The sequence below is a fragment of the Halichoerus grypus genome, chromosome 2, assembly GCF_964656455.1.
Source record: "Halichoerus grypus chromosome 2, mHalGry1.hap1.1, whole genome shotgun sequence".
NCBI classification, from domain to species: domain Eukaryota; kingdom Metazoa; phylum Chordata; class Mammalia; order Carnivora; family Phocidae; genus Halichoerus; species Halichoerus grypus.
Genome location: NC_135713.1, coordinates 187,588,482 through 187,603,864, shown reverse-complemented (window position 1 = coordinate 187,603,864; position 15,383 = coordinate 187,588,482). Strand labels below are relative to the sequence as shown.

General features: G+C 40.1%; 1 protein-coding gene across 3 annotated transcripts in view; it reads left to right on the top strand.

Moving 5' to 3' along the window:
* The window catches only part of IKZF3 (IKAROS family zinc finger 3), an 86,539-nt gene that overhangs the window by 18,713 nt on the left and 52,443 nt on the right, over positions 1–15,383 (top strand). The window contains exons 2-3 of one of the 3 annotated variants that reach the window (XM_036079963.2): positions 4,009–4,062; positions 6,248–6,346. In XM_036079963.2, coding sequence (XP_035935856.2) covers positions 4,009–4,062; positions 6,248–6,346 — 153 coding nt within the window. Of the gene's footprint in view, positions 1–4,008; positions 4,063–6,244; positions 6,347–9,809; positions 9,838–15,383 lie in introns of those variants that run through there. The other 2 variants (XM_036079962.2, XM_078065680.1) reach the window with 2 other exon arrangements.

The following is a 15,383-nucleotide window of genomic DNA, read 5'->3' as shown; positions in this document are numbered from 1 at the left end:
CATCTTATACTTTTCCCTGCCCCAACCCTGGAATCAGCCATTTCTCCAAAGAGCCTGGTTCCCTTAAGTGGAGAATGATATTTAGAAGTTACTATCTGGATGTCAGAAGTTGTAGTGTCACTGCTCCCGGGTGCTCTTAGTGGACAGGGCTAGGGACTGTATGTATGTATATCCATACATACACATATACACACATTTACATCTGTATTTCATATCTGTTATATAGAGTAGAAGTCACGGGTTCATGCCATACCTTCATTTCCAATATACTACCACAGGGTTTTTGTTTTTGTTTTAGTTTTCTTTTGTTTTGTTTTTTTGTATTTGTAACTCCCTTCTCTGACAGAGAAAAATCTGGCTCTTATCCTTGTTATATTTACTTATTTGATCAAGCCTCTTTATATAATCAATCATCCATTGCCACTATCATCCCTTCCTCAGCACAGATATTTTTCTTGCCTCATTTGGGTTCTGACATCCTGTACAATAGCTACTGTGCTATGTGGACACTCTTTTCAACTGCTCAGGCGCTGACACCTCCATGCAAGGCTGTCCCTGATATGTAGATGCCCTCTTCACTCAAGTTCTGATACTTTACACTGGAGCACCCCTGTGTATGGAAGCTCTCCCCACTGTCCCCATGTGGGTGCCTTGCTTACCCCACTTAGACTCCGAAAACCCACACCAGACCACCTCTATGCATAGATGTCCTATTCACCATGCTGAGGCTCTGTCTCATGCTAAGCTGTCCCTTATCTTGGATACCCTCTTTATTTCTCTTGGACTCCAGCCTTCCAAGTCAGGCAATTCTCCTGCCTGAATGCTCTCTAGCCTACTCAGGCTCTGATTTCCCATTTGTCTGCCTTCCATATAGAATCCCTACTTAACCTCATTCAGACTGCCCACCCCATATGTCATACTCTTCAGGCTAGTTGGTCTCCAGCAGGCTTCCTTGGGCTCCCTTCCTTCCTTGCATAGATATTGCTCTCCCCCATCTTAGGTTTTGACAACCCATACCAGGCTGCTCCTTTGTTTATTTTAAAAATATGTGTATTTTCCCTGCCTATATGCTTTGCTGCTGTCATCTAATGGATAATATGTTAAAATTTTAAAATTAAAATAGAATATAAGTACAGTGACTATATTTTTCAAAACAAAAATTGAAATATGACCAGATAGGGGCACCTTGGGTGGCTCAGTCATTGGGCGTCTGCCTTCGGCTAGGTCATTGCCCTGGGGTCCTGGGATTGGGCCCCGCATCAGGCTTCCTGCTCGGTGGAGGACCTGCTTCTCCCTCTCCCACTCCCCCTGCTTGTGTTCCCTCTCTCACTGTGTCTCTCTCTGTCAAATAAATAAATAAAATCTTTTAAAAAAATAAAATAAAATATGGCCAGATAATAGTATTGAATATTTGAAATTAGTACTGTCCTGAACAGCTTTGGGTATATGATCATCATTAAAAGAAAGAACAAAGAAGATTTTCTAGCAAGGGAGGAGTACCTCCTATTGAACCAGCCTTCCAAAAGATAACAATGATAGAATCTGGATAAAATATGAAAAAATCTATTACATGAAGGCATTGGAAAATGTCAGAACCAACCTGTTTTTATGTTTGTTTTGACCCAAGGGTAGGCACCAATTTTAGCCTACACTAGCTTAAAAAGCCATAGCAACTGCAGCAGGCTGGGAAGTAAGGAGGGAAATCTTGGCATGAAAAAAGGCAGAGAGGGCTTTTTTATCTATAAATTCTCTGGCTGCTCCAGATCTCTAGCTGATCCTTGAAACACATATATATGGGGTTACACCCTGAGCAGCCCATCTGAGGCTAAAATATTGAACAGAGATTTATGCCTCTGCAAGAGATCAGCTTGTCCCAGTTTCCCGGGGACTATGAAAGTTCTCTGATCTGGAAAAATCCTCAATCCCAGGCATGCTGGGACATTTGGTTACTCTAGTTGCTGCTCACTACAGTGAGACAGAATTCGAGTTTGAGTCTAGGCAAGTTAACTGCATGCTTTGAAATGTAAAATAAACAAAGAAAAACTCCTATGCTCTTCAGAGGAACATAACAAAATCCAGAAATTCTGTAACATATCATTTATAATGTCCAGGGTATAATCCAAAATCATTAAGTCATATGAAGAAGCAGGAAAATGTGACCCATACTCAAGATAAAAGGAAGTCAATGGTTAACTGACCCTAAGATGACATAGATATTGGAACTGGAATAAAAGATCTTAAACAGTTATGTTAATTATACTCAAAGATGTAAAGGAAAGTATACTTGTAATGAATTAACAAATAGGAAATCTTGGCAAGGAAACTATGACAAAAACAAAATGGAAATTCTAGAACTAAAAATTGTAATATCTGAAATAGAAAACTCACTAGACAAACTTAACAACAAATTAAGATGACAGAAGAAAGAGTAAATGCACTTGAAGGTATATCAATGAAAGTATTCAATCCGAACAACACAGAGGAAAAAAAACCATTGGGGTGGGGGGAGAACAGAGCCTTAGGGAGTTGTGGGAAAATATTACAATGTCTAACATACATGCAGTTGAAGTCCTAGAAGGGAAGGAGCAAGAGGATGGAGGAGAAAAAGTATTTGAAGAAATAATGGCTGAAAATTTCTCAAGTTTAGTGAAAAACATAATTTTACAAAAGTTCAGTGATTCCAAGTGAGGTAAATTCAAATAAAATCACACCTAGGTGTATCATAGTCAAGCTGCTGAAAACCAAAGGTAAAGAGAAAATCTTGAAAGCATTCAGAGAAAAAGAATACATTAGGGCGCCTGGGTGGCTCAGTTGGTTAAGCGACTGCCTTCGGCTCAGGTCATGATCCTGGAGTCCCTGGATCGAGTCCCACATCGGGCTCCCTGCTTGGCAGGGAGTCTGCTTCTCCCTCTCACCCTCCCCCCTCTCATGTGCTCTCTCTCATTCTCTCTCTCTCAAATAAATAAATAAAATTTAAAAAAAAAAAAAAGAAAAAGAAAAAGAATACATTATATATAGGAAAACAATAATACAAATACCACTGACTTTTCATCAGAAACAGTAGAGCCGGGGCGCCTGGGTGGCTCAGACGGTTAAGCATCGGCCTTCGGCTCAGGTCGTGATCCCAGGGTCCTGGGATCGAGCACCACATCAGGCTCCCTGCTCAGCGGGGAGCTTGCTTCTTCCTCTCCCCGTGCCTGCTGCTTCCCATGCTTGTGCTCTCTCTCTCTGTCAAAAATAAATAAAATGTTTAAAAAAAAAAAAAAAAGAAACAGTAGAGCCTAGGAGGTAGTAGAATGCCATAAAGTGCTGGAAGAAAACTGTCAACCCAGAATTCTGTATCAAGTAAAAATATATTTTAAAATTGAAGGCAAAATTAAATAAAAATCTTAAAAAAAAAAAAAAAAAAGCAGGAGGGATGCCTGGGTGGCTCAGTCAGTTGAGCATCCAACTCTTCATATTGGCTCAGGTCATGATCTCATGGGCCTGAGATCAAGCCCCACATCGGGCTCCACACTCAGTGTGGAGTCTGCTTGTCCCTCCCTCCACTTGCTCACTTGCTGTCTCTCTCTCTGTGTCTGAAATAAATAAATATCTTTAAAATTGAAGGCAAAAAAAAAAAAATTACAAATAAATGAAAACTAAGAAAAATTGTCACTCACATAATTCCACTACTAGAAATGCTAAAAAAGCTCTTTTGACTGAAGAAACATGATACCAGATGGGAACTCAAGTCATCAGGAAAAAATGAAAAGTACTAGAAATGTTAAGCACAAAGTACTAATTTTTTCCTCTTAATCTCTTTAAAATACAATTACTGTGTAGATAATTCCTTTTATTCCCCTTGAGGTACTTTTTAGGGAGGATAGAGGGAGGAAAGAACAGTCCTGCTCTGAAGAGGAAATCTGCTAAAGCTTCCAAAATGGTATCCTTATTAAATTTAGAATGCTCCAAATCTGAAAAAAATTTACTCTAAGTAGCTAATATTTATAATCCTTTTCTTTTCAGATATAAAACCAAATGTGGAACTGAAAAGCACTCAGGAACAGTCTGTGCCCACAGGTAACATCAGGTCTTTCTAGAAATATACCTTTACTGAAATTACCAAAGGAAGAAGAATATTCTGATCACAGTAAAAATGCTATAGAAATGTATTGGAAAAAATGTGGTTGTCTCTTTCTGATACAAAAATAACTCATCCATTTAGATTACATAAATTCTTTGGCATCATCAGGCCAAATCACACCCCACCTAATGTTGATCGCTGTTTTTTTCCTTAAATTTTTTTTTTTTAACTGACTGTTTTAAATACAGTTTTTGTTGAACGGTATAGTAGCTTATGTTTTATCAACTTGTGCTTTTCACTATAGATAGTGGTCAGCAAACTTTTTTGTGTAAAGGGCAAGGTAGTAAATTTTTAGACTTTGTGGGCCATATATGGTCTCTGTTGCTATTCCTTTTTAAACAACCTTTTAAAAATGTAAAAACCATTCCTACTTCCTGGGCCCATACAAAAATAAGCCATGGCTAGATTTGGCTATCAAGCCATTGTCTGCTGACTCCTGCTCTACAATAAACTATGAACATTTAAAATCTATTTCTTAAAAATAACTCCTGTGTTTTCTGGATTGATTAACTCACTTTGGATCAAAATTTATGCTATATTGGGGCGCCTGGGTGGCTCAGTCGTTAAGCGTCTGCCTTCGGCTCAGGTCATGATCCCAGGATCCTGGGATCGAGCCCCGCATCGGGCTCCCTGCTCCGCGAGAAGCCTGCTTCTCCCTCTCCCACTCCCCCTGCTTGTGTTCCCTCTCTCGCTCTCTCTCTCTGTCAAATAAAGAAATAAAATCTTTAAAAAAAAAAAAAAAAAAATTTATGCTATATTACAAAATTTATCACTTAAATACCTTTTTGTTATTGTCAATTATAAGCTAATATTTTAATTGAATCTGTACCTCATGTTGGTTGTTCAGGTGTGCACTTTATCTTAGTCATTTTGAGCTTGAGAAAAGTGAGCTACTATTTAGAACAGTGTCTAGTTCATAGAGTATATGTTACAATATGCAGAAATGAGAAACTTAACGTGTTTATAAATCAAAACATGAGTCCATGATAACCATATTTTTAGCACCTCTTCATCATGGATTTTATGAAATATGTTTCCATTTTACTACTGCATTCCAGCAAAAGTCCTGCTCCATGTGTTCAGTCATGGGTGCAGCTGAAAGGAATGTCACTGCAGTTTCTAGTCACTTCTCCTACTTCACCTAGCTTAAATGCCACAGGATTCAGTATCTTTGACTATTTGTTGTATGTAGTAGCTACTCAGTAAATGTTTTATTGAATATTAGGAAGGACATTAGGAGTTTGATAGAAAGTGAGTATGTTTTTAGTTTATTTCTTTTGTTAACATCTTTTTAAGCTACCATGCTTGAACATGAAATAATGCCAGCTACATTATTCCTTTTCTTTTAATGTCTAATATTATCAGTATTTATATAATATACAAAAGTATATTTCTGTTAAACTTGATATTTAACAACTTTGCTGTTTGTTTAAGCATGCTTTTATTATGTCTGCTCCCTTTCACTTATGAACTCCTGTAATACTTTGTATTTCCCTTACTCTCTTGTCTGAGTCTACATTATAGTTATGATCTTGTCTTATCTACATCTACAGATTATAAGCTCCTTAAAGACAGGAATTATGACTTACTCATATCTGTAGCCTTGTCAGCATTTAGTTGTTCAAAGAAATAAAGGAACTCAAGGGCCAATATGTCTTCCACAGAATCACGTTTATAATGTGAACAGAAAAGGAAAATAAGATTTGATATACAGTTGCTTATGGGTTTTCTCTCAGGAAAACATGTTTCCCAAATTGGGTTATGCCAGTGTTGTTGAGCTCAGTATTTCTCATCACTACATAATGCTTCTTGTTCATAAATAGCAATAACATCCTACTGAATATTGTGAGACATACCAAAGGAGAGAGAATTTCTGTCAGGAAAGAATGTGAATGCATTTTAACTCAGGTGCACCCTGGGCATATTTCTGAACCTCAAGAGTCTTCACATATATTCCATTTGGGGTATATATGAAAGGAATACTGTCTGTCATTAAGAGATTATGCTGAAATGGGAGTCTACTTAATAAAAATATTACATTTTTATATGTAAAAATTTTTATATTATAAAAATCCTTTAAAGTCGGCCTGCATAGTTAAAATTCTTTTTATCTCCCAGAAGGTCCAGTGATTTTGAATGACTACGATTTAACCAAACCACATGAAACAGAAAATGTGGACAGTGCAGAAGGCCCAACCAATGAAGATGAAGATCTAGGAGGTGAGTCATTGTGTATAGACTAAAAATCGTTATAGATATGGTTGAAGCTTAATATGGAGAAGAAATCAGGATCTCTCCAAGGAAAACTTGGAGTTGTGGGTTGAGTTGGGAGTAATTAAGTTTTCTTCATTTTACAAACATTAATATTTAGGGGCTCCTGGGTGGCTCAGTCAGTTAAGCATCTGCCTTCAGCTCAGGTCATGATTGCAGAGTCCTGGGATGGAGCCCCGCATCGGGCTCCCTACTCAGCGGGGAGTCTGTTTCTCCCTCTCCCGCTCCCCCTGCTTGTGCTCTCTCACCCACTCTCTCTCTCTCTCTCAAATAAATAAAATCTTTTAAAAAAACATTAATAATTTGCTGAAGGATATCTGCAAACTTTGAGAATTTAAGGTGCTTATTCAGTGTTCAAGTTATACCAACTTCATTTTTAAAATGTTTATTTGACTCTTTTCCATTATAAAAATAATAAGTGTTCATTATGGAAAGTTTGGGGTATTTCCCAACACCAATAACCAATTCTCCAGTTCTTGCATCCAACAATTCAATTCAATTCTCATACTAACTCCTGGAGTTAGCACAGAACCCACAGGTTAAGGACTCAGTCCCATGAGGCTGCCCTCACTTTAGACACCAGTTGAAACTACCAGGTCTCCACATTACCTGCACTTCTGTCCAGCTTGGCTACAATGCAGGGTTTTTCACAACCACTCCCCTCAGTTTTAATAAGGTGCTAGAATGACTCACAGAATCTAGGAAAGAACTTCACTTACTATTACTAGTTTATTATAAAGGATACAACTCAAGAACAGTCAAATGGAAGAGATGCATAGGGCAAGGTATGGAGTGGGAGGGGCTGGAGCTTCCATGCCCTCTCGGGCACACCATCCTCCCATCATCTTGATGTGTTCACCAACCCAGAAACTCTCTGAAACTCATTGTTGAAGAATTTTTATAGAGCTCAGTCTTCAGTTGCACACCTCACCCCCCCATCATTTTGTCTTTCTGGTGACCATCCCATCCTGAGGTTACCTAGGGGTCTTACCCTAAGTCACCTCATTAGCATAAACTCAGGTGTGATTGAAAGGAGATTGTTATAAATAACAAAAGATACTTCTATCACTCAGGAAATCCCAAGGGCTTTGGGAACTCTTGTGTCAGGAACCTGGGACAAAGACCAAATATATTTTTGTATTTTACCATAAGCTACCCACTGCTCTTTGACCACAAATCTCTTATAGCAAAAGGATCATAAAAGTCAAGATACTAATAGGGTGCCTGGGTGGCTCAGTCGGTTAAGCGTCTGACTCTTGATTTCTGCTCAGGTCATCATATCAGGGTCATGATCTCAAGGTCATGAGATTGAGCCCCTGTCGAGCCCTGTGTCTGGCTCCGTGTTCAGTGCAGTCTGCTTGAGATTCTCTCTCTCCCTCTTCCTCGCCACCCACCCCGCTTGTGGGCTTTAGATAGATAGATAGATAGATAGATAGATAGATAGATAGATAGATAGATAGATAAAATCTTTAAAAAAGAAATAAAGTCAAGATATTGGCACATTACTACAGTCACATTCAGTCATTAATAATTATTCCAGTCCATCATGATATCATATGAAAATGTCTCCCAGGGTGAGGCCACTCAGATTTGCAGACTTCCATTTGATTCTGTCAGCTTCCAAAAACAGGAGTGGTCTCAGCAATATATGGCTTCACCTTTTCAGCATCTGGTATAATTGAGCTGAGAGACAATATTTATTATTCTCTTGCTCTGAGCCTCTCTTCAGATTTTAATATAATACTGGATTTCCTTCATTATATAACCCATTGATTCATTTCTTTACCCTCAGCTACTATTCCTTCTTCTCTTCATTTCTACCTGAACCTTTCCACTTTTGGAAGGAACATTAGGTTTAACAGCTGTGCTGGTCTAGATTGCAGGCAGCAGTCCTAGTCTAGCAAGTGCCTCCCCCTCAATCCACTCCTATCCCTATAGGGTGGAGTTACTTAGGTACAGAACCATAAGGCTCTTTTTACCACTAGCAGTAGAGCTGCATTCACTGTTAATCTCAGTTTGGGCAAATGGAGTGAAGGCACAACCTGCCCTATCAGGCCTTTAGGAATTCTGACATAAATGGGAACTCTTGTGTCAGGAACCTGGGACAAAGACCAAATATATTTTGTATTTTGTGTTTTAAACTATAGTTTAAAACTATAGTTATGGTTTCTGGCCTAGGAGTCGTTCTGTTTCCGGCACTTGTTGCAGCCCTAGTCCCATGACTACCGCATCAAGTAGGAAAGAGAAAGCTGAGGTGATAAAGAAAAAAAAAAGTCGAAGGAAAGAAAAAAAAAGTATGGTCATCAAACCAGTGTCCTCTCCCCTTGGGAAGAATTATAGTCATACCAATATTTTCCCCCCATGGAAAAAATTGCATAGTCACACTAGTGTCCTCCCCCAACCCTCTTCCCCAGATCCACCAGAAAAACAGGAATCTATCAATGGGGACACTCCCTTAGCCCTGCTGATGTTGAGTGTGAGCACACCTTCTTTTTTTTTTTTTTTTCATTTTTAATTTTTTTATTGTTATGTTAATCCCCATACATTACATCATTAGTTTTAGATATAGTGTTCCATGATTCATTGTTTGTGCATAACACCCAGTGCTCCATGCAGAACGTGCCCTCCTCAATACCCATCACCAGGCTAACCCATCCTCCCAACCCCCTCCCCTCTAGAACCCTCAGTTTGTTTTTCAGAGTCCATCGTCTCTTATGGTTCTTCTCCCCCTCCGATTTCCCCGCCTTCATTCTTCCCCTCCTGCTACATTCTTCTTCTTCTTTTTTTCTTTCTTAACATATATTGCATTATTTGTTTCAGAGGTACAGATCTGAGATTCAACAGTCTTGCACAATTCACAGCGCTTACCAGAACACATACCCTCCCCAGTGTCCATCACCCAGTCACCCCATCCCTCCCACCCCACCCCCCACTCCAGCAACCCTCAGTTTGTTTCCTGAGATTAAGAATTCCTCATATCAGTGAGGTCATATGATACATGTCTTTCTCTGTTTGACTTATTTCGCTCAGCATAATACCCTCCAGTTCCATCCACGTCGTTGCAAATGGCAAGATCGCATCCCTTTTGATGGCTGCATAATATTCCATTGTATATATATACCACATCTTCTTTATCCATTCATCTGTTGATGGACATCTTGGCTCTTTCCACGTGAGCACACCTTCTTAAAGACATGTACACCAGCCCTTCATGCCTACAAATTCCCCTGTTTTAAGCAACCAATGTTTCAGTTACCTATTCCAATTCTCTATTAAACTATTCTGAGGACAATATCTCTCTGTGCATCATTTGACATTATAGGCTGTAAAGTGTATTTCTTGTCCGGAAGAAATGTGATTTGGTGATCCAAATTGGTGCAATATCTTCCGATCCATTTTTTTTTTTTTTTAGTACTCCGACCATTTGCATCTACCACCAGGTAAGCAATGCATAGTCCAGAGTCAATGTCTATTCTGTCAAAACCCGTTTGTAGCCCTCCCACCCCAGCTACTGGCATTGGTTAAGTATAATTTACTTGCCAGCTATGTGGGGGGGCCTTTCCTCCTAGGAATCTTCCCCATAGCCATAGGCAACCTCTGTCTCTCTTGTTGGCAGATAGAACAGTTCTTGTTGGCCTCAGAGAGTGCAAAAGGAATTTTGAGCCCCAGAGAGCGCAAAAGGAATATGTCCAGATTCAGCCCTCCGTATTGCTGTGGTCCCCAAATGTCTGTTCCTTTCATGGACCCAGGTAGCCACTTCAAATAAGTACACTGTGATATCAGCTTGGTTCCAATGACCTTCCAAAGCTGGAAGGGGATTCTTCTGATGGGCATTGATTGACATGTCCTACTTTAATGTACCCCTCAAATTTCTATAGTGATTTCTGTATGGTCATGCTTTCAATGGGCATCCCTTTAAAAGACCAGTTTTCCTTCTGCCTATCCCTATGGCCAGGCCACTGGCCATCACACACGACTCAGGTAAAACCCAAAATGTAGATAGAGGCTTTTGTCATTGTTCCATTCTTCCATCATTGCTAGGAAAACAGCATGGAATTCATCCACTGAGTTGATTTGTTTTTACATCTTCAATCAGAGTGGTGGTCTTCCAAACAGAATATTGTTCATTTACCTCGGAACTGCCACCCATAAACCAAGCAGCTCTTTGTTGTTCAGTCAAGAGCTGTTTATCATGCACCATCCAAGTAATGATCTAGCCTCATATAGTCCCAAAGTCAGTCCTAAGGGAAAAGAGGCTCACTGCTTGTGAGTACCTCCTGTTTGCATTCCTCAGGCAGCATAATCCTGTATAAATCATTTCTGTCTTATTATGGAACTCTCCTGGGCATTGCCTTCCCAAAAGCCTTAGAGCATTTCTGTGACATCACCTAAGACATTATGTGTATTTCAGATGTTAAGATTGTTTTTGAACTGCAGTGATAGGGGCAGTTTCAATTAATGTCCAATAGCTGGCTACTAATTGCCTCTCAAATGGAATTCTCCATTTCATAGTCCCAGCAGTTGCTGGGAAACAGTCGGAGACTTTTGCCATAAATCCCAGTCTATGCTCCACATACAGCTACCACACAGAATCTGTTCCCACCGGCACTGCCGTTTCTTATCTACACTGTGGACTTGGGCAATCTCATCCATCCCCATTTAACATGTCCAATTAATAGAACAGATTTACATGCCTTCTGTTTTATAGAAAGAGTTAATTCCCCAGTCACACACAGTGTCCATGCCCAGAAGACATTCAGGTAAAAGAGATGCGGCCACTTCAAACATACCAGCTTTCCCCCAGACTTTTACCTTAATCCTTCAACCCTTCCACTCCTAACTGGGACCTATCAACAGGTTTTGGTTTTATAAAATGAGGTAAAGGAGTTGTTCCCCAGTAAGACATAATATCCATTCTCATAACACTTTCAGTTAAAGGAGACACAATTTCTTCACATAGAGCCTATTTAAACATTCCGATTTCCATCTAAACCTCCACCTTAATCCCATCAACCCTTAAACATTTCTATCTTCTCTCAGTCAAATTGAAGACCCCCTATAGGGCTTCACTAACAAGTTTTGGTACCACAGTGAATGAGGCTCCCAGGTCAGGGAGTCCCAGAAACTTTTTTCTCTACCCCCTGACCATTTTACCCTTTCATGTGCAGAAGGCTTTGGGTCCCTAGTGAGAGGTTGAGCCCTGTTCCTTTTGTCATGACAAAGATTAATCTGCCTGACTATTGCCCTAGTTGATTTCAGATCAGATTTCTGTTTGTAATCTTTGTCTTTTGGCTTTGTAAGTTCCTCTACAGTGGAGTAAATAGAGTGGACTTGTTTGGGGCCCTTTAATGGAGGAAGTCCCTTTGGTCCTCCCAATTTTGCATAGTTCTGTCTTAAGACCTTTGTTTCAAACCCATCAATGTCTGTTTCCTTTATCCCGTTTCTTAATAAAAATCCAAAGATTTTCACACTGCTGAGATGAGTCCTTTGACTCTCTTTCTTTTTTCTTCTCTGTTTTGGCCTTACCAAAGTTTCCTTTATTCTTCTTATTTCTTAGTAACCATTTACAAGTTTCCACCTTGCTGGGACAAGTCCCTTGATTCTCCCTTCTGCCTCTCCTCATTTTCTCGTTAATTAACCTAATGTTTTTATTAGCATCTGTAAAACCCAGGAGGGGGAGCTAAGACAGCAGATTCACTCTGGTTTCTTCTACTGTTGCTTGATTTTGGAGCAGGAAGGTTACATGGGGTGCCCATGCAAAAGGGGCCCCCCGTTTTGTGTTTTCTTAGATTCTCTATTTGTCTCTTTGGCATTCATTCATCACAGGACCAATTTTATTAACTGTATTGTTTATTTTCTGTATTTTGGACGCTTTGATATTTGGGGCCCTTACAGACCTGGGAAAAGACTGCTTTTCCCTGGGATAGCCAATTCTTATAGATAGCAGAGGGGTTAGCCAGGATCATGCTTTTCATATACAAACCAGCCAGTCCAGAGCCTGTACCTCCCAACTATCTCCTTACCTAATTCTTATATACCAAGCTAATATTTCAAAACCCTGCCCAAAATCATCCCACAGCCAAGTATATCAGATAACTAGAGACCATTCTATGTCCCAAAGTCTGCCAGGATTATTCAAAGCAGCCAGTCCTAAACTGTTTACTCTGACTGCTTTGCCTTTTCTCAGAAACTCCAGTAAAAACTCTGGCCAAGGATTTCCTTCACTGCTTTTTTCTGCCTCCTGACCTACACTGGTGCTTTCCCCTGTGGCCCTCTGTGGCATGTGGCAATACCCCTCTATGGGTCCTGTGAATACGAAATAAACTTCTTCCTTCCAATCTTTGTTCTCATCTCCTCCTGTGGCTTTAATAACTTCACCATACCATATCCAATATGCATATTCTTAGAACACCCCCTTAAACCACAGCATTTATCATGACCTGGGTAACAGGCATATTTAATGAATGACTATCTCTGTTATCATAAAGCCAGTCCCATATGGCTTACATACAAAGTATATCAGGTGTTTCATCTGGATGTTCCATTGGCGTTTATAGAGGGAGTCGGATAGTCCTCTTCTCAGAGTAAATAGATTCTAACAGTGGCTTTTATCTAGTCCACCAGGCTACTGTGTGTCTGGATCACAGATAGCCATCTGATTGTTCCATAGCGTGCTGTGGGTTGGGTATCAACCCAAACATACTCTTCTTCTCTATAGAATTCAAAACCAGATACACTTGCCCTAAATTAGTCACTCTTACTGTCCATTTTAGTAATGGTTCTTCAGGAAGCTGATGATACTGATTCACAAAATGAGACAGCCCCTTCACACTATATCCCCTGGTTTCAGTAGTTTCTTGGTTTTGCCCTTCAACTATGTGAACTATCTTTTTGGTGACCAGAGGTCTTAGAGGTACTCTCTATCATTCCCTCAAAATTTTACCTTTTGGGGCAGCTTTGAGCTTAATATCTGAAGTTTAAAGTGACCAAAGTCTGAGCTTGGTCCAACATCAAGGTTTGAGCTAACACTCTCTTTTCATTTCATGTTAGTTAATTCAGATAACAGTAACCAATTTCACTTTTTTCCTGTTAGTTGGCATTTCCTTATGCATCCAGTGAACCCGCTCCATAGGAGGTGGATCCATCTCTGAAAACCCTTGGTAATTTTACCTCTAGTCACTGATCAACACAGCTGCTTTTCCATAACATGGGTGACCATGTGGCCAGGAATCAGAGGAATCAATTCCTTGCTCTTTCTTCTTTTCTCTTCCCAAACCACATGTTTCCATGAGCCCAGATTGTTCTAGCAAATCCCACTCCTGACACCAATTCTGGGATTTATTTTCTAACACCAACAACAATTTCTCCAACTGGGCAAACAAAAATTCAATTCAATTCTCATACTAACTCCTGGAGTTAGCACAGAACCCACAGGTTAAGGGCTCAGTCCCACAAGACTGCCCTCACTTTATTTTATTTTTTAAATTTTATTTATTTGAGAGAGAGAAAGAGAAAGCACAAGCGGGGAGGGGAGGGTAGAGGGAGAGGGTCAAGCAGTCTCCCCACTGAGCAGGGAGCCCGACGCAGGCTCGATCCCCAGACCCCGGGACCATGACCTGAGCCAAAGGCAGATGCTCAACCAAGCCACCCAGGCACCCCAGACTGTCCTCATTTTAGACACCAGTTGAAGCTACCAGGTCTCCACATTACCAGCACTTCGGTCCTGCTTGGCTACATATGCAGGGTTTTCCACGACCACCCCCCTCAGGTTTGATAAGTTGCTAGAATGACTCACAGAATCTAAGAAAGCATTTTACTTACTATTACTAGTTTAATATAAAGGATACAACTCCGTGGAAGCTCCATGCCCTCTCTGGGCACACCACCCTCCCATAATCTTGATGTGTTCACCAGTCCAGAAACTCTCTGAATCTCATTGTTCAAGAGTTTTCATAGAGCTCAATCTCCAGTCCCCATTCCCCTTACCAGAGGTTGGTGGTTGGGGCTGAAATCCTTAACCCTTAATCACTTGGTCTTCCTGGTGACCATCCCATCCTGAGGTTATCTAGGGGCCCCACGCTAAGTTCATTAGCATAAACTCAGGTGCGATTGAATAGAGCTAGTTATGAATAACAAAAGACACTCCTGGGGCGCCTGAGTGGCTCAGTCATTAAGCATCTGCCTTCGGCTCAGTTCATGATCCCAGGGTCCTGGGATTGAGCCCCGCATTGGGCTCCCTGCTCAGCAGGAGGCCTGCCTCTTCCTCTCCCACTCCCCCTGCTTGTGTTCCCTCTCTCGCTGTATCTCTCTGTCAAATAAATAAATAAAATCTTAAAAAAAAAAAAAGACACTCCTATCCCTCAGGAAGTTCCAAGGGTTTTAGGAACTGTCAGGAACAGGGGACAAAGACTAAATATGTTTTTATATTTTACCATCTTTTGGAAAGTTCATAGAAAGAAAAAACAAAGACTCACCTCTCTCCCTACCACCTGAAGATAGTCTGTGTCAGCACTATGGAATACTTTTAGGCTTTTTTGTGAATTATGAGCACTATATTTATATTAACATTGCACACATTTTATGCTAATATTTATGTTGATAAATCTGATCACTGTTACTTTATGAATGTCATGCAGATCTCATCTTAGATGTCATTTCTTCAGAGAGATTTTCCCTGACAACCCAGTCACTATTTTAACGCATTCCCTATTTTAATTCTCTGCATCGCATTTACCATGGATAATTTTGGAGTTTTATTTATTTCTTTATTGTCTTTCTCTCTCTACCTGTTATGAGCCAGGATCTTGGGCTGTCTTTTTTACTGCTAGGTATTTGCAGCACCTAGAACAGTACTTAGCCCATAGTAGGGTATACAATAAAGATTTGTTAAATAAGGGACTAAATGAAAGCATTAGGCTAATTATATGGGGGCATCTATGTGTTTCTAAAAGGAAGAAAATAAAAAAAAAGATAATCACTTTTCTTT